Source organism: Prionailurus bengalensis, chromosome A1 (assembly GCF_016509475.1).
Source record: "Prionailurus bengalensis isolate Pbe53 chromosome A1, Fcat_Pben_1.1_paternal_pri, whole genome shotgun sequence".
In the NCBI taxonomy this organism is placed as follows: domain Eukaryota; kingdom Metazoa; phylum Chordata; class Mammalia; order Carnivora; family Felidae; genus Prionailurus; species Prionailurus bengalensis.
Genome location: NC_057343.1, coordinates 159,010,702 through 159,036,298, shown reverse-complemented (window position 1 = coordinate 159,036,298; position 25,597 = coordinate 159,010,702). Strand labels below are relative to the sequence as shown.

Here is a 25,597-nt window from a genome sequence, read left to right as displayed (position 1 = left end):
TAAAAATTGCCTGTCTCTAAGTTACTTGGGTTACAAGCTAACCCATATGTACTTATTTTGGAAAGTGAATTTTTATTTTATTTTTCTTTCATAGATTGGATCACTTGAAAATCACTACTTATTCAAACATAAAAACCATCCCCGAAGGTCTCGAAGGAGTGCTTTTCATATTACTAAGAGATTATCTGATGATGATCGTGTAAGTGTTGTGCATTTGTCTTCAAACTGATAACCTGACTTACCTGTTTAATGATTTCCGACAAGAGCAAAAAGCACTTTGCAAATATGAATATTTTTTATTGTGATCACAAATATTTATCTGTAGTGCTTCTTGTTGTTTCCATAGGGTTATGATTGCACATTATTAAAACTGGATTGGATAGACTGAGTTAAATAAAATTTATGTACTATACATATTTTATATATTAATATATTATATCATATTTAATTTTAATTTATTTTAATTTATTCAATTTAATTACATTTAATATATATAATATGTTTAAAACACTAACTCACAAATCTAGTCTAAGAGTATGAAAATGAATGGTGAAAATTAGATGGCAGCTCTAATAAAAATGTTTGCCAATACAATCAATTAACAACCTGTTATTATATGCCTATTATGTACCAAGCACTTTGATATCCAATGTGGGGATGCCAAAGAAATGTAATACATGATCGTTGATTTTAATAACATTTCAGAATAACTGAAAACACATTCTGCCATGTCTTTGATTTCATTATATGGAGAACTAGTGTTTATGAGGGCACTTTAAATCCATGCCTTCATGAGCCAAATGTTTCCACAAGTATTATATTGTTTCACTGAAAGCATTTGATTTCTTTTTATCCTGGTTTGTATGTATATTCAATGATTAGGCAAGAGCAGGAAATGTCTAGAATGAGTCTAGGTAAATAGTGTGAGGATGATTTGAATGTATACCTAATGTACCTAATGATTTTTGAAGTCTGTTTTCAAGGTCAGCAAACATATCAATAGAAATGTTGACTATATCAGGAGCATCGAAATTTGCAGACAGTGTTGCATTTTCTCAAGAATGTGCCATACTGGTAGAAATGTAACCTGGCTGGCCTGTTTTCTGTTATTATGATATCTGTTGTCTAGGACACTCTAGAGAATTACGGAAGCTTTGTGAGAGATAGAATACATCCTTTCAACTTGCTAGAAAGAAAATATAAGTACAGAAAGGTGATAGAACTGTTGAAAGTACATGGAATTTATAAACCCTGTGAGATAATTTGCTATTTTATTTGTTCTGAAACTGATAGAATTTTAAAAGGAAGAATAAAAAGACAAATTATGAGGGCAAGGAATGACTGGGCCTGGGTTACCAGCAACCACACCTGGGCAAAGAATGCTGTATGAGTACATTGTATAGCAACCCACAGCTCCTATGCACCTAAGGCTAGCCTTTACTAAGGTTAATGGCTAGATGTGTGAGACCAAATCAAAGGCTCAACATTACTTGAAAGGGTTCTTGTCCAGTGAAGTCTTCCTTTTGCCATCCCAGAGCAGATGATTCATTGTATGGGCTCTGTAAAGTAGGACAACTTCCAAGACTCTGGCTAAGCTTAGTCCTTGGGCATAGCAAGAAAGAGATTTCCTTGTCTGCCTAAATGCATGCCTGACATTAATGCACAAGAAGTCAAACTAACTCCCTTCTCATATTCACAGAAGAAAATTGGACAGAGTGGAGCATACCTGTTATTATTACTGCAAGTGTCTCACTAAAGTGAACAGATAGCCCAGTTCTATTGGGCTATTTAGATATTGTTTAATAGTTGATTTGGAGGGGAATATCTCAGGAATAATGAAGAAAAGCTAAGAATTTAGTCTGCAATATAACTTCATAAAAAAGGGAGTGTATATAATATTATGAAAAACTATCCACAGAATAACTTTATTTTAGGAAAAATCCTAGAACCCATAGAAGCCAGTAGTGGAAAGTTGGACTAGATGATCTTTAATGCTCTTCCCATATCAAAAGGATTATTTATAATTAAGTACATGCTACCTATTATGTACATAATAGAAAGACACCACCAATTTCTTCTATTCCATTTGTGCTGTTCTTATAGAGATTAATATGGGATTTGGAGTTAATGACATTAATCATAACACTGTTTCCAACAATTGGATGTTTATCTGATCAGATGGCAGAGTACCTCTTCTTATATTCCATTTTTTTAAAAAATTACTTTTGATTTTCATTTTATTGCCTTCTTTTTGATGGAGGATAATATTCTTTCAAATTAGCCCTCTGTAATGCAGCAATAGGCTATCGTTACAAGTCTTTTAATGAAATTTCCAACTGTAAGTGACTCTCTTCCTCAAAGACTAGTACTTGTTCCCTAGCAGCCAGCTTCCAAAGACCAACTCAGATGACAGGCAGTATATTCCAAGCATTGAGGTATTTTAAACCAAAACAATTAAGCTTGAACATACAGACTCTTTAAAAATAAATCACAGTGACTAATTTCTAGCTTTCAAGTACCTCCCAATATTTATTATAGGTTTGCAGTAGATTTTTCTAATTACAAATTCAGGACAGTCTTAGTGGATAGTTTTATTCTTTAGCTGCAAATTATGGTTTAGTTTTTATTTTTGATTCTGACTCGTGTCAGATTGTTCTCACATTAAAAACATCCCACCAGACACTGGACTATCATCACGTGTATGACAGAGAGAATGTTTTGGGTAGTAAACAGTCATGTTGCCCAGCGAAATAAGAGCATGGTATTACTTCATAATGAATATAACCATAAGGCAGTCCCTCTCCCTCAGGGTCTCAAGTATAACAGGATTATGCCATAAATGTGGGAAAGGTAATTTTTGTATTGTCAAATCTCTATGCATAATACATGAGACTAAATTAATGGTAAGTGTGCATGGTCAGTAGTACTCATTCATCACCCTGGATCTGTTTCTCATATTAAATACTCTTAAGCAGGAGGCAGAAGCACAGGGGAGCCAGAGTTTCAGATTTGCAAAGACAAAGCACCTTTCTTGTCATGCATAACATTTGCAACTTCTACCTTTTGCATGTAAAGAAAGAGAAATTAAGCTGTAAGAGCACCTTAACAGCAGTCGCTGGAATCTCTTAGCCTGTTGACTCATTCCATGAAAATGGACAAATTTTCAGCTACAAAACTCTGAGACCTCAATAAAAAATGGGTATTATGGTCCATTTGCTGATGAAAGCAGTCTGAACTTTTACTTCCACTGGAATCACAGCGTAAATAATTTGAGGGAATCATCACTTCACTGACTCCTTCTCCTCCCCCTAAAGGTACAGTTTACTGTAATAGAGGAAATGTTCATCTCCTACTGCCCAGTGGGCAATCCCGTCTTCTCACTGAGCTGCCAGTGTTATCTGTAGTCAAATGAAAACATTTTAGAGCTGCCTCACCTCTGATGGGGAGGGTACTGTAACTAGTTAAAGGGAAGATGGTTACACAAAGGTGGGTATCTGAGTGCTGATTTTCTTGCTATGAATATTTATTTTAACTCCTTGTAGGTGATATGGGCTGAACAACAATATGAAAAAGAGAGAAGTAAGCGTTCAGTTCTAAGAGACTCAGCACTAAATCTCTTCAATGATCCGATGTGGAATCAGCAGTGGTACTTGGTAAGTACTTCCAAAAAGACTGTATAGGACCTGGGATACTTATTTTATTAAATCTGCACAATAGATTTTTTTAATGATGGGGAATTCATCAGAAGGCTATGTTACCTGGAAATTAGGGCTGATGGGAACTTCCATCATCTGGATCTCCCGTTTTACTAGGTGAAAGTTTCTGAAACACAGATATTTAGCTGCTATGAAAGCTATGATCTTTGAAAGCTGCTATGAAAGAGAAGAAAGGTTGCTACTTTCTTCTCTTAAGCTTATCTGGAGTAAATGCAGAATTGTGTCTTCCAAGTTAAGGGTTCAAAAACAGTAATCGTGGCAAAAATCACGTTTGGTCAAAGTTACTCTTGAGAACCTTTAAATCATCCAAAAGGTAGAGTGAACATGATTCATTATATATGGTCCTGAGTGGCAATTCTTACATGCTAACAAGTGAGAATTTCTGAGCTAAGCTAAAGGAAAGAATACAAGGAGATAAAAGACATCTACATGCAGATGTATAGACTTATAAACTGTTTTGCTTTTAAGATACCAAATCTTCATTGGTATGTGAGTGTTGAATAGAGAAATTTTAAGTGTTCTTTCTTACCTGCAGAATATTCTCCCTTCTGTTTTAATATTAAGACTCTACGGCAGTCATACATATTGATAGAAGTGTTCTTTTGTTGAGAGTATTATAAAATATAAGTTTTCATGACAACCATAAGCTAAGGTTACACATCCTTTTTACATAAAAGATGGGAGAAGGGATCAATTCTTCTTGACATTCTCTTAACCTAGGTAGTACTTGCTCATTGCAGTGAAAGAAACTCATTAACATTTGTGTATTGACTATGCCAAATACTATCCTAAGTGTTTGACATGAATTAACTCCTTTAATTCTCACATTATATTGTAGATACGATGCTTATACCCATTTAGCAGATGAAGAAACAGAGACAAGGGCAAGTTGAGTAACTTGCCAAAATCATATGGTTACCAGTGGTGGGGCCATAATTCATGGCTCCAGAGGCCATACTCTTAATGACCACACCGTATGATTGTTCTTGCAATTGACACAGAGGTCTTCTTCTCTGGCTTTGTCCAAAAATCTATCTGTAGTTCCAACCTCCTGTGATTCAGCTTTGTATTGGCCTAGTAAGAGTTTTCCCCTACTTCTTTCTGAGGAGCATCAGCCAGGGCACAATTAATTCAGAAATTTTTTGACTGTTATTATTTATAAATTTTTTACTGTCCCCTTCACCAGAAACCTGGAACTTTTCTAAAACATCTCCCTTATATGCTTTCCCAAGCTCATATCTCTATTCCCTTGCTGTCCCGCTGTTCTCCCTTATAGTCCCATACACTGTAACTATCAGAAAATTTATCTGAAAAAAGAAAACTCCACATCTCCTCTCATAGATACTTACCCTCTAAATCACTCATACTTGGAAAGAGGCAATTAAATTGCAAGTCCTGGTGAGACAGCAGCCTCCTGGGCATTCCAGGTTCTGCTTTTTCTTTCCGAAAAGTTATTAAAACATCCGTGAATAACTGTCAACCAAACAATGTAAAGTAGGTTCAGTGTGGCAAGGGAAGCTCAGGATTTGGGGAGAGATGGAAATATGGGACATCACATAAAACTTTAGTAGATAAAAAACCTGAGCATATCATTATAAATGAATGAAACTTAGGGATCAACTTCTTAGAAGCCATGTATCTCAGTGAGAAGGGGCACAGGGTGATTCATCCTTTCGAATGATTTTTCCATTAGAACAATTGGGAAAAGAACAGCACTCTTATGATTCACTTGCCCTACCATCAACTTTATTTTTTTTATTTCACCTAATTGCATTCTTTCTAAAAGTAGAGTGGCCCTAGGAAAAAGAAAGATGGGTCTTCGGACTAGAGCTTCAGTTTTCATTTTGCAGTAAGCAAATCATGATTTTACCAATTCTTTGTTTTTCTTTACCAGCAAGATACTAGGATGACTGCATCCCTGCCCAAGCTGGATCTCCATGTGATACCTGTTTGGCAAAAAGGCATCACAGGCAAAGGAGTTGTTATCACAGTACTGGATGATGGTTTGGAGTGGAATCACACAGACATCTATGCCAATTATGTGAGTCTGGGCCCTCCCATGACTGCAACTTAGGGAGCTGTCTACACAGACACATAGTTAAGGCTTTCCTTTCCTCAAGTGGAAGACTTCTCGGATACTGGCCCTAGGAACTATGGGCCAAGGTTTTGCTATTTCCCTCACCCTCCTGCCAGTACATATGAACTTTTTTTTGTATGAGTAGGCACTTAAAGAATTCAGTGGAGCCAAGGATTGTACAAAAGCTTGTGTGCTGGGGAGGGAGAAGGCACCTATACAAATTAAATTATTAAAAGCCATTCAGACTCTATATCACTCAGTATCTAGGGCATTAAAGCAATCAAATAAAGAATAATGCCTTAGATCATTTTTCACAGTCTTCTTCCTCACTCACATCCTTTATAGGTGAATATCTCTAACATTGTACAATTATGTGAATGTGATTCCTTCCATGCAAATTCAAATAATGCAAAAATGGCTCTCAGAGAAGAGAAAAGTTTATCTTAAATGGAAAATAAGTAAATGAAAACTATTTACTTAATTGTTAAGTTCTAAGTGATATCTTAGGTCTTTAGATCAGTGTTTCATCTTTAAAATTGTCCCATGTGTTTCTCTCACCCTTTCCATTCATTCAAAATTCTCCAGCTAAAGAGCAAAGGAAAATTAAAGGAAAAGAAAGGAAGAAAAATATTAGTAGAAAGTAGGAATTATTAAAAGATATGGAAAGTGTAGAGAAGAGGCTATAGTGGTAGAATTCCTATATGGGAGAAGTTTAAGTGTAGCAATCTGATTGGAAAAGGAGGTGGGACCTAGAAGCATGCCTTAAATTTCAAGCACACTTTATTTAAGTTAGATGCTTAGTGTAATTGGGAAGGCTGAAGAGATCACTGTGGACCTGAGCTCCACCCCACGGTCACCTATTTGTACCTGTAATCATAAGAAAGATGAGTATCCAAGTGTTGCTAACTAGCTCTATAGCTTAGTTGTCATTCAACTTCTCTGGGTCTCAGTGTTCTCACTTAAAAAATGAGGCAGTTGAAATAAGTTAACTCTGATTCCTTCCGGTTGTAATATACTATGAGCTTAATGAGATACAGGTTTGGTGACATTCAGTGCTAATTGTATGCTTGCTCACTCTTCTGTGTATATCATCTCTGCCTAGTTTATGGGTATAATGAATGATCAGAAACTGGGTCAGAAATTCTGAAATGCAGAATTTGAGCTATCAGCCAGGATGGAAGGGGTAGAGGGCTTGGGAGGTGTTAACTTTTTTTAATGATGCTACAGGATTATTTTTTATTCTCTTTAGGATCCAGAGGCTAGCTATGATTTTAACGATAATGACCATGATCCATTTCCCCGTTATGATCCCACAAATGAGAACAAGTGAGTAAATGTGGATTGGGGGGGGGGAGGGTAGAAGGGGGAAAAAGTACTTTAAAATGCTTTTATCTCATTTGAGAAAATTATACAATAAATATGAACCATATTTCAGCTCTCAGAAAAGTTTTCATGCATACCAATCCATATCATAATATTTTGTTCCTTTTAAAACAGAAACCAATGCTTCTATTTTTATATTTCTTTTGGCTTATAGGACCATAGTTCAATTAAACTTTCTTCTTATGTTGCAAAATGTTCCCCTCAAATGGCACTGTATAGTTATGGCTTTAGAAAGAATGTTTGGGTCATAAAGAGTAAAATCCTCCAGCCTACCCTCCCTAACCCCATCAATGAATGCTTTACTATTTGCAACATGTTTGATGTTAGTTGTGAAAATAAAAATAGAAGACAAAGATAACAATTCCCCATGACTTCTTTTAGTGGCCACAGCCATGCTCGTCAGTTCCTTCAGAAAAGCATATCAGACAACAAAAGCCAGATATCAGACAACAGAAATACACTCTGAGGCCTGGCTCTCAAATCCAACATGTTTTCTGGGGCATTGGACTAGTCAGTAACCTTTCCCAGAGTTTCTGCTGCAGATTCTAAATAAAGGGAAGAGAAAGACAATTACCTTCTTACTCCTAAAATAATTCTCTGTAGCAGTCACAATGTGATGAGGGAGTCCAAGAGCCAGACCTGCCAAAGCAAGAGGCCAGATAAAACCCAGAGCCAGGAGACTTTCTAACCTTCTTTCCTAGCTGCAAAAAAACTACACCCTCTAGCCACGTGGCCTCAAATGTCCATGGCCATGTGAGAACTCATCTTTGCACATGTTATCTTCATAACTTCAGGAAAACTTTCACACTTTCTTCTTCATTTGCTCCACGGAGAAGAGACTTGCACCAAAATAGATCAAAGCCAAGGCAAAATCAGGGCTTGTTGCTACAAATGGGATGGAAAGATGCTACATAAAGTGGTTCTTTTTTCTCTCTGTATGGCTTTCTTTCTTTCGGACTATTCGGACTATATCCCCTTTCCAGAAGTTCAACAAACACCAGGAAGAGAGCTGAGGCTCATGGACTTGGCCTCAACTTCTGGGTGTATATTTCCTCCTTGGAGAAAAGGGGAAACTTGGGGAAGGTTCCAAGATATTGCTTCTTTCAGTACCATTTACTTCCAGGGTTTATTTCTTAAAGGTGCTAACTGCAAATAATGCTGAAAAGTTAAAATATTCCCATCTCAATACAACAGGAACCACAATGGGTGCCCTCGGAAGAAAGTGAGATATCTCAGGAACTTATGGCAGGGACCCCAGACAAACTTGGAGCTATATTTCTGAGCCAGGACAGTACAGGGCCAGGAGAAATATGTGCTCTTTTGGAGCATGATCTTGTAATATTAGCCTGGCTGGTGGTCATTGCTTTGCCAATTATCAGTATAGAAAGTGACCTTTAGGAAATCACTTACCTCTCTCTGCCTCTATTTTGCACTTTTATCTCCCCAAATGGGTGATAATGCACTTGCTTTCCACTCTCCTGAAAGGAACTTCCTGAGGAAATGAACAATAGCTTCTTGGAAGAAAGGGGCACCCTTCTTAGAATGAAGTAAAAATGACAACTCTCCTTCCACCCCCTTGGTCAAGACCAAAAGAGAAATCTTCTCTCAGCCATATGGGTGCAGCTGAGGAGACTGTTAGCTGGAAGTGTCAGCATTCTTCCTAGGCAGCATACTCTAGGTCTGGCCCCATGATCCAATATGGATGATAAATTGTGTAGTGGCTGCATGATAGCTGAATACTTGGTGAAATGATATTCTCTAGAGTTTCTCTACTCATGAGAAGAGGGACTCAGATTGCCCTTTCCCCTCCCCTACAAAGGAGGAGTCTCATATCCAGCATTTATAATAGCCACATTTCCCCTAATTCATGGAGGTCGAAAGCCTTCAAAGAAGTTGCCCATATGATGGTAATTATTTTATGCCTAAAAACCCGTGAGTTTCTAGAGCATAGCCTGCCATGGACCTCCCACACAGCACAGAGTTAGTGTGACATAGCCAAACAGTTAAGAGCATAGGCTTTGCAGCTGGATTTAGATTAAATATTAGATCTGCCACTTAGTAGTTGGATGGCCTTGAACAAATTACTTAACTTCTTTTGTGCCTCAGTTTTATCATCTATTAGAAAGGGATAATAATAGTATCTACTTTGTTGGGTTATTATGGTGTTTAAATGGGTTTATATAGGTAATTGGCTTGTATAATATCTGGTACATAGAAAAAGTTGTGTTTGTTTTGATGATGATGATGACGATGAAGTTTTCTCATTTAGAAACTAAGACCCCCTTCCAGTAAGAAATCAGCATGACAAGAATAATATCCAAGAGGAGCAGAAGCAGAGACAAGTCAATTTTCTGACCCAATTCAGGATCTGCTCTTTGAAAATGACACAATAAGTAACTATCTCTCAGGGTCCTCTTGACTATCAACCAAAAAGGTAGCATTCCTATCATTTATCAAGAGGTATAATAAAAAATAGAGTTACCCTTCTAGCATGTTGTCAGAAATAAATCCCTTAGGTTTAGAAAATGAATGGCTCCATTTTGCCTTGGACTTTATATCATTTAGAGACCTATTATCTCCCAATTCCAAGGGCATTATCTCTCTAAACTATCTGTGTTGCTGCTCTTCTTTATTACTATGTAAATGAGATTAATAGAAGCTGCATTTGAATTCTCCTCTGCAAATCAAAAGAGGAATCACTAAATAATAAAATCCCAAAAGTACAGGTAACTCTTACTATTAAGCTGCCATGAATCTATATTCAAAATTTCAATACCAATTACAGATTATTTTTCTAGTTAAATAACATGTGTGACAAGGATGTTTTAACCAGTATAATATTAGTCTTTAAACTATCTTGTGGAATAATTTTTTAAAAATCAATTTGTTTAAATGCCAGTTACTACCATTGTTCTAAGATAATAAAGGGTTCTTTTATCTCAGAGCCTAATTTAAGGAAAGAAAAAAAGCTGCAGGTCTACAAAGAATGACATAGTACCACTTTGATAAAGCCTTCCCTTTTTCTAAAAGTGTGGAGGTGGGAAGTGAGGGCAAGAGGAGGGAAAAACATCTACCCTTTTTTGTACCATGATCCTACTGGACCTTTCAAGAAAATAATGTTCAGTACACAAGGAGAGAGAAATAATAGGTGGTGTCACAGTGTATCATTTTTAGGACAGAGGTGCTGTGCTGGGAATATTTGCCAACAATTGGATTCTATTGGCTCAGGCCAGAGACTTTGCTAACCTGGCCTTAGTTCCCATTCTGTGTAAATGGAAACACAGGTGGTGGACTTCTAGGAACACACTTGTCAGAAGGTGACAACTCAGTTTCTCCTCCTACAAAAGCAAAGAGGGTTAATCCATCAAAGCATAAGCTTCCTTTTATGTGTTCAGTGTGCACACATTTCTCAGAGCATGGGTGGTCGGTCAGGACACTTTCAGTTGCAAGTGAGGGAATCTTAACTCAAAGATTAAGTAAAATGGGCATTTAAAAAAAAAAATTACTCAAGGGATGGTCTAGCTTCAGGCATTCCAAGATCTGGGAGCTCAAATAATATGCTGTCAGGACTTCAATCACTGTCTCCATCTCTTAGTCTCTTGCCTCCAATTAGCTTCATTCTCAAAAAGTAAAAGAAATCTTGCCTGGTGGCAAGCTCCACATGGCTCACATGGAACTTAAAGCTGAAGAATTTAGAGAAAGACTAGAATTCTCTTCCCTGGAATGTACAACAATCCTTGAAAGCTGTCTGGGAAGAGGAGCCTCATGAGAGAATCAAAAGGAGTGAGGGAGAGCTCATTCCCAAAAAGGACAAAATGCTAGGAAAAAAAAAAGTGGCAGATATCTGCTACATTAGGAAAGACCTCGAATTAAAGATAACTACAGGGGCACCGGGGTGGCTCAGTCGGTTAAGTGTGGGACTTTGGCTCAGGTCATGATCTCACAGTTTGTGAGTTTGAGCCCCAAATTGGGCTCTGTGCTGACAGCTCAGAGCCTAGAGCTTGCTTTATATTCAATGTTTCCCTCTCGTCTCCCTCTCTCTGCGCCTTCCCACCTCACATTCTGTCTCTCTCTGTCTCAAAAATAAATAAATTAAAAAAAAAAGATAATTATATTGTTCTGACTTAGGATTCCTATCCAGTATTAACATGAAGAAGCAGAAATATCATTTAGTAAAAGGAGACCAAGAAATGATCTTTGGTACTTTAGAATAAAAGATACATGAAAGAGAATTATTTTGGATAGTCAATTTCAAATTTTTATATTCCATGCTGAGCAAAATAGATGTCTACTATAATAGTGTCTAAAAGTAGCTGGTTGACAGAGTTGCTCAGAGCTAACTTTTCCCCTCTTTTCTGTTAGCTCCTCCAAAGTATCAACAGCCTTTACACTGCTTCCAAAATGCAGTAACGTCATGAAATAAATTCACATTAAAGTTCTCTTGACTTATTGACCCTCCTGAGGTCAGGGTCATGGTGGGAAAGGACGATTATTATCCCCACATTTTCAGAATTGATGTTTTAATGCTAGAATCTGCTCTGTTTTAGAGATTGACATTTCCCTCCAAGTACTCTGAAATCATAAATTACCCTCTTTGCCTGATTACAAAACCAGTCTTCTTCAGGCTTCCAGCCCCAATCAGAGTTACAGGAGAACCCTGGTTTCCCAATTAGCCTGGAGTGTCCTATTAAAATCTCAAACTCCTCTTGGTACCAGAAAACCCTCAGTTGCTTTAGTTTGGTAGTATATGGTTAGAGGAAGGGAAGAGGGCTTAAGAGGAGAATTCTGTTCTACTTAGCCTACTAGGACTGGTCAGAATAACCTAATCCAAGGAGGTCACTAGGGATGGAGTGAGGAGCTACTTCACCAAAAAGTATGGAATAGAAACCATGATTTCTAAAAGTGTCAGAATTGCTCACGATAGTATCCATAGCTAACACTTCCTGAATTCTTATATTATACCAGCCACTATTCTAAGTGCTATACATGCAGTATCTCACATGTTTGCAACAATACTCTTGAGGACAATTGACTTACCTAAGGTCACACCACTAGTCAGTGGCAGAAGCTGGAATTTGAATCACATACTTCAACTCCAGTACCCTTTCATCTGATACCTGCACTTCAACAAATACTGATGGGAAGGAGACCAGCAACAAAGGTTGACAAAAAAGTTAATATGACCATGTACCATGGATTCGTGTGCAAACAACAGTTTGCCCTCACTTATGTTTTATAATATCTATTTTTTAATCTTCAGACATGGGACCAGATGTGCAGGAGAAATTGCCATGCAAGCAAATAATCACAAGTGTGGGGTCGGAGTTGCATACAATTCCAAAGTCGGAGGTAAAGCAGAGGGTTGCTCCTACAGTTCTGCACTTCAATTTGACTCTTGCATCACTTGGTGTAAATGAGGTGGGAAGGGGGGCTTTCAACAACCAGAAGAAGAAGTGAATTCCATGTAGAATGTGCTGCAGGATTTGCAAACAAATCAATGGATCTAGATTCCTAAAAAATGATAGCCGAATACAGCCTGTACATCTTTGTGGGGAGAAAAATGGAAATGTTGAAAAGCTTTTGAACCAAATCTAATTTTCTCTGTGTGCTAATTTACAAGGGTTTGTTATTGAGTACGTGCTAAAGGAACAGAAGGAGGAGGTAAATTTAGGAAAAGACTTTCCCTGCCTCTCAATTCTGTAGTTCTTCATTTCATAGCAAATAACAGTCTTAAAAACATAAATGAATACGTGCTTGTTTTATGAAGAAGCCAAAGGTTATCTTTGACAGCACGGATTTAGAGTCCCTAGCTGTTTCAGTCAGTGCCTCTATTGGGAAATATACAGTAAGTTCCATCGGGGCAGTTTAATAAAGGAATTATTTGTAAGACTTAAAGGAAGCCATTATTATATTATACACTTAATATACAATAATATATTGTATATTACAATATACATTATATTATATATTGTATATTATAATATACAATATAACTAATAGGAATTAAAATAAAAACTTGAAAAAAAAAGAGATAAGGGAAGCCAACAAAGGCTAATAAATGAGAGCAGATGTGATGACCTTTGGGCCTAAAGGAGCATGGGAAAGGAGAGGTCAGTGGCAACTGTAGAGAGAAAGCTGTGGCCATAGGAGAGAACCACTGTACAGGAGCTGTAGCCCTGAGTTACAACAGAGCTTCTTCTAGGCAAGGAATGTCCCAGGGAATGAGTCGCCCATTCTCTTCCCACCCCCCATTCTCCTGCCTGTTGCTTGAACCCAGTGAGAAGGCAAGAGAACTCATTGGTGAGGTCCATATCCCTGTGAAGAAGGGTGGACAGTAGACCTACACTGGCTCACATTCTCTCTCCTCTTTTCACTGTCCTTACCTTGGTCTTTCGCAGGTTACAAACTTTGAGTTTAGTTTGTTTTCTAAAACTGCTATAAAAAAAAGATCAACTATAGAACATGCCAATGATAGTAAAACTGCTTTAAACTCGACCTGAGGATGCCTTGAATTTGATTATGATTTCCTGTTTAGAAATCAAATAAATACACATCCTGGCATGGATAATGAATCACTAATATAGCATACTATTAAACTTTGCGTCATTCCTGATTTCTTTGATACTAGCATAGTCAAATGCCATGGGATTTTTTTTTTCCTTTTTAAGTGCCATGTTAATTTAAAGAAAATGAAGACAGGGGCACAAATTAGGTAATCACTTAGAGAAAGAATTCATTTTTTAAGATGATGTACTATCTAGCTATAGTTTTTGAGAGAATTTTCTGATCCCTTCATTTTATTGAGGAGTAATCAGAAACAAGTTTCTCAAGGTAACAGCTATTTGTGGCAGTGTAGAACCATAACACAAGACTTCCGATTGCAAGTCTACTGAGATTTTTTTTCATTATTCCACCCTTTGGTGATCTAGTCCCAAATGCATTTTTTAATAATACTTTTCATTTATTAGGGACTTACTGTATGTCCATCACTGATCCTATAATACATTGTAGGTTGTGTATTCTGTTAGTTAACAGGTTGATTTTAGGTGCCAAATTTCTGGGATTCAGCTCTCAGCTCCCCAATATCAAGTTGTATGATCCTGAGCAAGCCATTGTGCCTCTTACAGTCAACCTATAAAATTGGGAAAATTATAGCATCTACCTTAAATGGTTGTCAAAAGGATAGAAGAGAGTCCATATGTTCAAGGCCTGTAGAATGTTAGCTGCGTATAGTACATCCTCAGTGCATGTAAGCTGCTATCTGTTATCATCCCCATTTTAAAACTGAAAAAAAAAAAAAAAAACAACTGAGGCACAAGAAGTTGAGTGGCTTGCACAAGATCACAAAGCTAGTAAGTACAGCTGGGATTTTTCTTTTTCCAAAATAAATTTTCAAATAACTTTGTTTTAATCAATGTGACTTTAGCTAATTATGTTAATTACATATTCTTTTACCTATGCTCCATAGTGAATAATGGGGTACAAATCTAAGGCTGTGCAGTTAACTACATTATCAGCCTGAAGCCAGGAATAACCAGGTAGCTGCTCGTATTTGTCTCAATTGCTTTTGCCTTCCTGGCTCTTGAATACATGAGTCTGATAATGCGTGACAGCCTGTTAGAAAGCACAAAGAACTACCATGTCTGCCTTCTCCTGATGAAAAATGATTCCCCCTTAGGAGCAAAATCCATGGCAATGATTTCATCCTTGAGATTATTTAGAAGAAAAGGAAGCATGTTCCTTGAAAATATTTCTTAGCAAACATATAAAAGAATGGCCTCTGGGTTATTTTTAATCAGTGCTTAGAAACAAGAGCTCTTTCCCTATTTGTTAGTTTCCTATTGTGGGTAGATCTTTTCAAGCTGCACAGTGTTCCATACAAAATCCTTCATACAGCACAGGATGGGCAACAGTTATTTGTGGTATAGTCATGAACAGACATGTCAAGGTAGGGCTGTTTGTTGGCTCCTTCTGAAAACTATCCTGTCATTTTCAGGTTATTGAGGTAGTGAATGGAGGGGAGGTATTTTGTAATCAATAACAATCATGGCCACTGCTTAGTGCATATAGTTATTTCCAAAGGGAAGATAACAAAGTTTATGGACACTGTGACTTGTATCTTCCTTCTGTGCTCATAGTAGCCTGGTCATGGGCACCTGAGACATGCAGTGGTTACCTTCTTTTAAACTCTTTTGCGAGTCTTTTATAAAATGAATATTAAGACCACTATGCCATTCTACATGTTCATGCTGACATCCACTTATGTGTTTTTTGTTTGACTTTCTGTTTAGGCATAAGAATGCTGGATGGCATTGTGACTGACGCTATTGAAGCCAGTTCAATTGGATTCAATCCCGGACATGTGGATATTTACAGTGCCAGTTGGGGCCCTAATGATGATGGGAAAACTGTGGAAGGGCCTGGCCGACTAGCCCAGAAGGCTTTTGAATTTGGTGTTAAGCAGGTGAGATACTTAATATAGATCTACCTGAAATGAAACCTGGCCATTTGTATATGAAGGAAAGGGAAGAACACTTAGTTTATATCAAAAGAAATGGCTTTGAATTTCTTATTGTTGCTTACAATTTGAAATGCATTTAGAGAGCCAAATCATTCTTCAGAGGGATGGAACTTAAGGGTTAAGGGAGTTTTCCCTAATTGGGTCTGACATTCAACAGAGATTCATTACTCTTAGAGCATTTACTTAAAAAATACTATGAATATGTCCTTTCTCATTTTTCTGCTGCTTTAAGATTTTTACACTAGGTAAACTACTACCCAGACTTCTTTCAAATCTCTAGAGACACATCCTTAAATATAGCTACATGCTACTTCCTCTTTTGTATGTGCCTGGTACATACTTGTGCCTTGATTGTGTTGCTCCATTTACCGCATTCTTACCAGGATTCTAAGGCCTTGTTCTGCACAGGATAAAACAAAAGTAGAAACTTTGGAGAGCACAAATTGAGAAGTCATAGAAAGAGTAGCCTTGACGAGTTTCTTTCAACTGAAGAGTCCCTTTTAATGCAGCTGCAAAACAGATCTGAATAATGTCTGATTTTGTCATTCTATCAGTCAGCCAGAAGATTTAAGCAGAAAGAGAGGAAGTTCAAAGATTCAAACGCAGCAACATAAGCCAAGGAAAGAGTGAGAGAATACAAGCGAGTGCTAAAGGCCAGATTGTGAATCCTTACAATGAGGAAAAGAAAGAAAGAAAGAAAGAAAGAAAGAAAGAAAGAAAGAAAGAAAGAAAGAAAGAAAGAGAGAAAAGCACTCACTGACTCATCCCAGAGAGGGCCCAGATGAAGGAGGACTAGCAGAGCCATGGCCCAGTGGCTTGTAATATGAAGTCTTGTGAGATTTCCAGCACGGACGCTGGAGCACCTGGCATTGAAACAGACTCCAAATAAATGTCTCTGGGAACTTCATGCATGTATTTGTTGGGGATTTTATGGGGATGTGACAGTGATCCCAACAGATGATAGATGTGATATAGTCTGGCTTTTCTTTTAGGGAAGACAAGGAAAGGGCTCCATCTTCGTCTGGGCTTCTGGGAACGGGGGACGTCAGGGAGATAACTGTGATTGTGACGGCTACACAGACAGCATCTACACCATCTCCATCAGCAGCGCCTCCCAGCAAGGCCTGTCTCCCTGGTATGCTGAGAAGTGCTCCTCCACCCTGGCCACCTCATACAGCAGTGGCGATTACACCGACCAGCGAATCGTATGTTGCTTTTGTCTAACTCCTCTGCTTAGGTAGGGGAGCAGGGCTTGCATTCAACACGATCCTTTGGTCAGTACCTTTGGTAAAATTGCTTGGCTTAAGCTTGATGACTCAGCTGGGGAGATTCACACTTTGCTCACCTGAAAGGCTGGCATCTATTGGGGAGTTTTCTCTCTCAAGGATAATGATGCCTCTGCCAAGATGATGTTGCCTCTCTGTCATCTTTAAACCCAGCCCTGGGAAGCCACTAAGTTGTCATTACATACAGCCAAGAATCAAAATATCTATTCTGCTTGTGTGATGCCTCCCTGAGAACAGCCTTAAAGGAGATTACAGGGTTGTAGGGGCTTCACCACCCTTGTACTTATTGATCCTTTAATAGCAGGGATATGGTCTAACATGCCCTTTAGCAGATGATAAAAATACAGAACATACAATAGCTATGTTTCCTATGAATGGATAACCTGCAGGAAAATAACGGTCTAAATTTCCCCCGAGATGAACTTCCCAGCATCTGAATAAACAGCTCAGGAAGGTTATATGCTCAGAGAGCATCTCCAGCCCACACTTGGCTGTGCCTTCACTTCCATGAGTCAGACTGCCAAGGGCAATTATTGGATTTCCCTTCAAGGGCACAGTGATGAAGGGCCATTCGGGGGCTTTGCAAACAAAGGGAAGTACTTTTAATTTTAAACTGTATGGTCCCAAATTTTAACTCCTGATACAGAAAGAACCATCTAGCTAAAGTATCTAAATTCTAATCTCTATGAAATAATAGGTCATGATTCAATTAGATTGTAGGTGAACCCCATGATAATTAGACACTGGAATGTGTGTAAGATTCATATTAATGGCGTCAAAAAAAAAATTGCTAGTTCTCTTTTCCATACAGGATCACTATTCTGGAACTCTGCCTGCTTCTGCAACTTACTCTAGTTTAGACAGTAAACATCTAGCCTCAACTTGAAACATTGGCCTCCCTCTCGTGCCCTTATATTCAATTACTCAAATAATAGATGGTGATATTCTACCCAGAAAATCTTTATGACAGGTATATTTCATAGCCTTTGAAAGAGGCATAGCAGACATGTATCCCACTTATATTCAGAGTCCCTGACTATTGTTGTCCCTAGGGGTATCTAAAGTTGCTTTTCAGAAAGTGGCCTGTTACACATTTCAGTCACCATTTCATAGACTGTCCCTCATCTGAGCTATTATGCTGTGAAGTAGGAGGAAGAGTTTCCATCTTTGTAAAGTTCTCTCCTTAGGTAAATCTGCCATAGGAGAGACAGCTGGTGGATTCTATTTGAGATGGTTGCAATAACATAGCCTTTGTCTTACGCAAACCTTTTCCTCAGCACAGTCATCTCTGGGGGCTTACTTGCGTCAATAGGGAAAAAGGACAACCTTGCTTCCGCAGCCCTCTAAGGAGCAGAGCCACCATAACTTGAGAAATTCAGCGACTCAAAGTGGGAAGCCAAAGGAGGTGATAATAGAACAAATTATTTTTTTACACCTCCCTCCCACACATTGAAATCTCTAGCTAAAAACGATAGTGCAGGAGCCTGGGTGGGTGTCTTTTTAGTAATCCTTTGGCCCGACTACTTGCTAAACCAGCAATGCTATGGTCCTTAAGGCAGACTGATTGGAAGTCTTTTTGGTTTCTTCCCTTCAGTCTTGGCAACCTCTTCATTAAGATAAAATTAGCCTGGGTAATTCCTTACGTGCAGTAATATTGTGTAAGAATGCTTTCACAGACAGGATCTCATTTCATCCTCAGAATATGAGTCAGGAAATGTCAACCTCATTCTACAGATGGGGAAACCATGTGCCCATGGGACACATCTACTGAGTAGCAGTTTTACAATTTGTAACCAGATCAGAATCTGACACACCTTTCATTTATTTGAAAAACACCATTTTCATCATAGTGCAAATATGGACACTAACTCATGGCCATCAGATGATATCAACAGTGAGTGCACACTACATACATACTAAGCAAATTTGTGCAAGTAGTTCAAGTGGCCAAAATCAGAATGGCTCTACATCCTTGTGCTGAAGAGACAGTCAGATGTCAATTTGAAGGCAAATGGGAATTTTGCATGAAGCAGAATTTCTAAATATGCCAGACTAAACACAATGGACCTGATGATTAATGGGCCAGCATGATTCACAGTGATTTTGAAACTGTCCCTTCTTTACAGACAGTATTTCGTTTGGGAATCTCAGAAAATATTCATAGTGGGAGTACTTCATCCCCAGAAAAGGCATCTTGATGCCAGAATTATACACAAGTTGTATATAGAGGAGAGTGAACTAAAATATCAGCAGATGGCAAACATCCGCCTATAGTTTAACAGAGGAAGTAGGGAATCGAATCAGCTGAGTTTCCTGATCGTAGCAGATGCAGCCTTAAGTATGGTTAACCCCCAGGGATGAAGAACACTACTCACATGCTCTCCTGCATTTCTTCCCTTCCGGATGCCACCCAGACCAGTGCCGACCTGCACAATGACTGCACAGAGACCCACACGGGCACCTCAGCCTCAGCACCCCTGGCTGCTGGCATCTTCGCTCTGGCGCTGGAAGCCAAGTAAGGCCCAGAAAACTTCTAATCACCTTTATTGCCTCTCCTTCTTTTTAATAACATATATTGCTTTCTCAATTATGCTTACAGTAGGAAACTTAGAAAACTATTGAAATATAAGTCCTCTTCCTGTTAACATCTCCATGTAGATTTAACACACACACACACACTTATCTTACAAAATTGGGAACTTAGTATACACGTAATTTTGTAATTTTTAAAATCTACCCTATATATTTTTTAAATTTTTTTTAACGTTTATTTATTTTTGAGACAGAGAGACACAGAGCATGAATGGGGGAGGGACAGAGAGAGAGGGAGACACAGAATCGGAAGCAGGCTCCAGGCTCTGAGCCATCAGCCCAGAGCCCGATGCGGGGCTCGAACTCACAGACCAAGAGATCGTGGCCTTAGCTGAAGTCGGACGCCTAACCGACTGAGCCACCCAGGCACCCCTACCCTATAATATATTAAGAGCACTTTCTCATGGCTAAATCAATGTTCTTTGACCTTTAAAAATTCATGCTTTCCTCCCAATTTTTCTCCCACTTAGCTGCAAGGCCTTCTCACTTCTGTTTGTCCCCACCAGGAAAGACTTTGTCCAGATAATTTCCTGTGGGCAGTATTAGGAACAATAAGCTTATAAAACATCCCTCTTTTTTCAGATTATATAAACCAATCCTAGAGCTGATCTAACATATCAGGAAACATGAAAATTAAAAACAGAATTATCTGTTTGTAGTATCCCATTATATAAATGCAAATTATATTAAAGTCATCTAATCATGTTTAGATACACACTCTTGTCCATAAATATTGGTTGTTATCTCTGATAATTTCCTCAGGATAAACACCCCTGATTGGAATTTCTGGGTCAAAGGGCATGCGTGTTTTAATGATTTGGCTACATACTGACAAGTTACTATCTAGAAAGACCATATCATTTTACATTACCATCAATACTGTGTCCAAGTGCGAGTTTCCTTACCAAAGTTACTTTTATTATCTTTTAAAATGTTTGCTATTTTAATAGGGCAAAATGGTATCTCAACTTTATATGCTTTTATTTCACTAGTGATGAAGCTCAATATCTTATATTCTTTGGCCATTTATCACCTGTGATTGCTTGTTTATGACCTTGATTTTGTTTTATGACCTTAGTTTAGAAAAGCTATTAATGCTTGGTTAGCTTGACATTTACCTTTTAATTTTACTTATATGTAATTTTTATTGCAATGAAATGAATATATATACACCTATATTTGTCAGTATCTTTAAGACTTTTTCCTTTGCTTTCATGCTCAGAAAAATATTTACGACCTCAAATTAGATTAACATTTATTTATATGTCTTTTATTATGATTCCTTTGCCATATCTAAATTCTAAATTCCCCTGGAATTTTAGTGTATGATGTTAAAAAAGGATTTGGCATTATTTTTTTCCTCATTTTGGTTACCCAATAGTACAACTCTTAATACAGAGGAAAAAATCTAACTGTTGCACAGTGTGTATCTACAGATTTTTATCTGTCCTTGTTTCTGCTTTCTAGTGGCAAGAAAACTTTCAATATCAAGTCAGGTGCTCTGGTTGCATGATAGAGGAGGTGGTTAAATTTGCAAGTTACTGTTATCCTTCCTAATAAGAAGGTTATCATAGAAGAACATCTGTATTCTCTAGAGAAAGAACAAAGCATTCCCCTCACATCATATTCAGTAGATGAGGTTCATAATAGCAGAAAAATAGAACACCTTGGCCTGTGCCATGGCTGGAAAAACTCTGAAGTTGCTAAGTATTTGTTCTGGAAAGTCCAATGTAGATCCAGGAGCCCTGGGGCCACCTGTGAAGTTGTGGTTTCGTCGTGGTATCTCAGCAATGAGATGGCCACAGTGGCTAAGCAAGACAGGCCTAGGAAGTTTTGCACAAGAATTTACCTAGTTGGAGGGACTGGGATGATGTCTGGTAAGGGAAGAGAAAATCCAGGGGCTCAGTCAGAAACAGGGAAACTTGAAGCTCTGGGGCCCAGCAGAAGAGCTGCATTGAGAATCTGAGTTCACTTGTAACAGGAGAGGAATGGACAGAAGGCAGAATCTATGAACACAAGGTCAGACTCGCATCAGCAGATCCAACCCAAATTCAAGGAAAAATAATCTAAGCACTCAAAAGTTCAAGGAACACATGGCTTCAAGTTCTAGGCATATCCCTACCTTAGGCAAGTTAATCTCCAGTTGAGGGTTCAATTTACTAGCTCTAAAAGGGAAGGGTTAGATCTTTTTTTTTTTTCCAAATTTCTTCCTTTTTGAAAATTGAAGGTATCATCTAACACGAATTACTGAAGTTGGTGGTGGAACATCCAGAGTCGAAGAAAATAAGGTCAAATGAAAGCAAGCTGTTTCACACAGATGGTGAAATAGGCTGATGATAGTTGTGATTTGAGAATATAAGCTGTTAGTTCCAGGAAGCTATAAAAAAATTATCCTTAAAATTTTAATTATTTTCTACCCAACACTTATCAGATGCATGTAAATAGAAGTATCCAGGCCTAACCCATCCTTGTCTAGTGACCAGTATAGTAGAAACACCTATCTCAATGAACAGATATTAACTTCATGTAAGAACTGAAAATTAAAATTATAACCTCTGATTTCTAAAATTTCAAACTTTTTTCTGTGCAAGAAGAAAATGATCTAAGAATGATCTAGCCTCATTAACTTCAGTTAATTTTTAATAGAATATTTTTAAAGCAGGAGCTTCATGGGTTGCTATGAAATAACATAAATGAGTTACCAGCAGTTCATGAACTTCATTGAAACTAGATGCAGAATTGCTTATGAGTATGTGTATGGCACTTTTCTGAAGGAATGGTTTGTGGGTTCCATGAGCTTCTCACACCGTTCATAATATTAGAGATACGTGGAATCCATGGTGCATATAATAAGAATTTAATTCCTTTCATTTTGATTCAATCGTCAATAAGATAAACATACTGTAGCTTACATTTTATATACGTCCTGACAAAGTACATGGAAATTAGTGAGACATCTGTTCTCAAATAGACAGGTTTCTGAACTCTATTCAATTGTCTACACCAAGATGATTATTTCAGAAACTCTGAATGGCAGAATTTCTTTTTTTTTAAATATGAAATTTATTGTCAAATTGGTTTCCATACAACACCCAGTGCTCATCCCAACAGGTGCCCTCCTCAATACCCATCACCCACCCACCCCTCCCACCCCCCATAAACCCTCAGTTTGTTCTCAGTTTTTAGGAGTCTGTTATGTTTTGGCTCCCTCCCTCTCTAACCATTTTTTTTCCTTCCCCTCCCCCATGGCCTTCCGCTAAGTTTCTCAGGATCCACATAGGAGTGAAAACATATGGAATCTGTCCTTCTCTGTATGACTTATTTCACTTAGCATAACACTCTCCAGTTCCATCCACGTTGCTACAAAAGGCCATATTTCATTGTTTCTCATTGCCACGTAGTATTCCATTGTATATATAAACCACAATTTCTTTATCCATTCGTCAGTTGATGGACATTTAGGCTCTTTCCACAATTTGGCTATTGTTGAGAGTGCTGCTATGAACATTGGGGTACAAGTGCCCCTATGCATCAGTACTCCCGTATCCCTTGGGTAAATTCCTACCAGTGCTACTGCTGGGTTAGAGGGTATGCCTATTTTTACTTTTTGAGGAACCTCCACACTGTTTTCCAGAGCGGCTGCACCAGTTTGCATTCCCACCAACAGTGCAAGAGGGTTCCCGTTTCTCCACATCCTCTCCAGCATCTATAGTCTCCTGATTTGTTCATTTTGGCCACTCTGACTGGCGTGATGTAGTATCTGAGTGTGGTTTTGATTTGTACTACCCTGATGAGAAGTGACATTGAGCATCTTTTCATGTGCCTGTTGGCCATCTGGATGTCTTCTTTAGAGAAGTGTCTATTCATGTTTTCTGCCCATTTCTTCACTGGATTATTTGTTTCTTGGGTGTGGAGTTTGTTGAGCTCTTTATAGATTTTGGATACTAGCCCTTTGACTGATATGTCATTTGCAAATATCTTTTCCCATTCCATTGGTTGCCTTTTAGTTTTGTTGGTTGTTTCCTTTGCTGTACAGAAGCTTTTTATCTTCATGAGGTCCCAATAGTTCATTTTTGTTTTTAATTCCCTTGCCTTTGGAGATGTGTCAAGTAAGAAATTGCTGCGGCTGAGGTCAGAGAGGTCTTTCCCTGCTTTCTCCTCTAGGGTTTTGATGGTTTCCTGTCTCACATTCAGATCCTTTATCCATTTTGAGTTTGTTTTTGTGAATTCTGTAAGAAAGTGGTCTAGTTTCATCCTTCTGCATGTTGCTGTCCAGTTCTCCCCACACCATTTGTTAAAGAGACTGTCTTTTTTCCATTGGATGTTCTTTCCTGCTTTGTCAAAGATTAGTTGGCCATACTTTTGTGGGTCTAGTTCTGGGGTTTCTATTCTATTCCATTGGTCTATGTGTCTGTTTTTGTTAAATGGCAGAATTTCTAAAAGTGCCTCTAGACAATCAAGATTGGGATAAATCATTTAACCAAGGGTCACTCCTCAAGGAATAACTATGGAGAACAACTGTGGGCTAAATTTATCAAGAATAATAACCTTCAGTATTTGTCAGGTTCTTACTATGAGCTGGACACTGTGCTAACCTCTTTGTATACAATACTAATTCTAGCCCTTACAACAGCCTTCTGAAAAAGAAATTATTACTTGCATTTTATAAAAGAAGAACTTGAGGCTTAATGAGGTTGAGAAATGTAACCAAGATCCCAAAAGCAGATTCAAATTCAGATCTGTCTGACCACAAATCCTGTGCTATCTGCTACTACATACTACACTGCCTCCCACAGGCCTGCAAGGGAGAGGAAATGTTGGATGGCAGTCCATCAGACCCTCAAAGAAAGAGGTGTTAAGAAGATTGATGCTGATAAAGGACTGTCATAACTCATGTGCTCGTGAGTTTATCATAAAAGACTCCTTGTCACAAGAGGATTACCTATTATACTACATTAAACATTAAACATGACATAGCTGGAATGCCAGGGAATGGGAAGAGGAGAACGGAGGAGAAAGAATAGGTATTGGCTCAAATATGTGTAGAGGAATATTTTTCTTTCCTAGAAGAGTGTTTCTTGAACAGCAGCATAATCCTTTGGGCTTTATTTAATAGGCAGATTCCCAAGTCCTAATGCCAGTGCTCAGATTCAAAAATATCTGGTATTTGGCCTGGGAATCCCCATTTTTAACAAGGATCCCAGCTAGTGTTAGTGCTGGGAGTACCTTAACTAAATTTCAAGAAACAACTTCTGTAAAGAGTTACTTTACAATTGCATTTTCCTACAATCTCATCTAGGTATGGTTGTAAAGATGCTCAATAGGGTACTTAATTGGCATAGCCTCAGTTATTCTGAAGAGAGAGCAGAGGAATCAGAATAATTTTTAATAAAGAACAAAAATTCTGAAGTAAAACACTGACTCCCTTTATACCTGTGGAGGTATTAAACATCCAGATGAACTAATCTGTTTTCATTAAAGGCTAGAGAAAGAGAAATAGGATTCGATTTCGATGCTGCAATGGAACTTTTGGTTAAAACACATCAAAGAAATCCTTGACTCAGTGGGTTGTGAAATGTTGGAAAGTGTCCAGGTTAGAAAATCTTTAATATCTAGGTTTACTTACATGTGATTAGAGGCTGAACCAAGTAGCCTGTAAGATTTTTCACTTTAGAATTTTGTCTCTAGATTACTTTACCTACACTAATTAGAAGCAATGCTTAATTTCAATGTTTAATTCCATACTCCTTATTTTCTATAAACATATCCTTGATTAGCAACCTAATGCAGTTTTTAAAAATTTAATTATTGTGGATGCTGTTGAGCACTAATTAACAAAGGAAGGCTGTCAGGAATGAGATGCACTATTGTTAGCAGTTTCTTTTCATTTATGAAATGCGATCACATAAATGGAGAATAACCCTTTGGGAAAACAAGCTTAATTTTCCTAACTGCATGACAGTGAAGTTCCCCTGAATCTTTTGCAAAGATTAGGTTAAAAATTTTTTAAAAATAAAGCCTG

The 25,597-nt window shown here is 38.0% G+C and overlaps 1 protein-coding gene across 1 annotated transcript in view; it reads left to right on the top strand.

Moving 5' to 3' along the window:
- The window catches only part of PCSK1 (proprotein convertase subtilisin/kexin type 1), a 43,987-nt gene that overhangs the window by 3,394 nt on the left and 14,996 nt on the right, over nucleotides 1-25,597 (top strand). Inside the window, exons 2-9 of the mRNA XM_043594052.1 lie at nucleotides 95-199; nucleotides 3,543-3,653; nucleotides 5,611-5,757; nucleotides 7,043-7,119; nucleotides 12,437-12,525; nucleotides 15,468-15,640; nucleotides 16,690-16,902; nucleotides 19,398-19,498. Of these exons, the coding sequence (XP_043449987.1) occupies nucleotides 95-199; nucleotides 3,543-3,653; nucleotides 5,611-5,757; nucleotides 7,043-7,119; nucleotides 12,437-12,525; nucleotides 15,468-15,640; nucleotides 16,690-16,902; nucleotides 19,398-19,498 (1,016 nt within the window). The remainder of the gene's footprint in view (nucleotides 1-94; nucleotides 200-3,542; nucleotides 3,654-5,610; nucleotides 5,758-7,042; nucleotides 7,120-12,436; nucleotides 12,526-15,467; nucleotides 15,641-16,689; nucleotides 16,903-19,397; nucleotides 19,499-25,597) is intronic.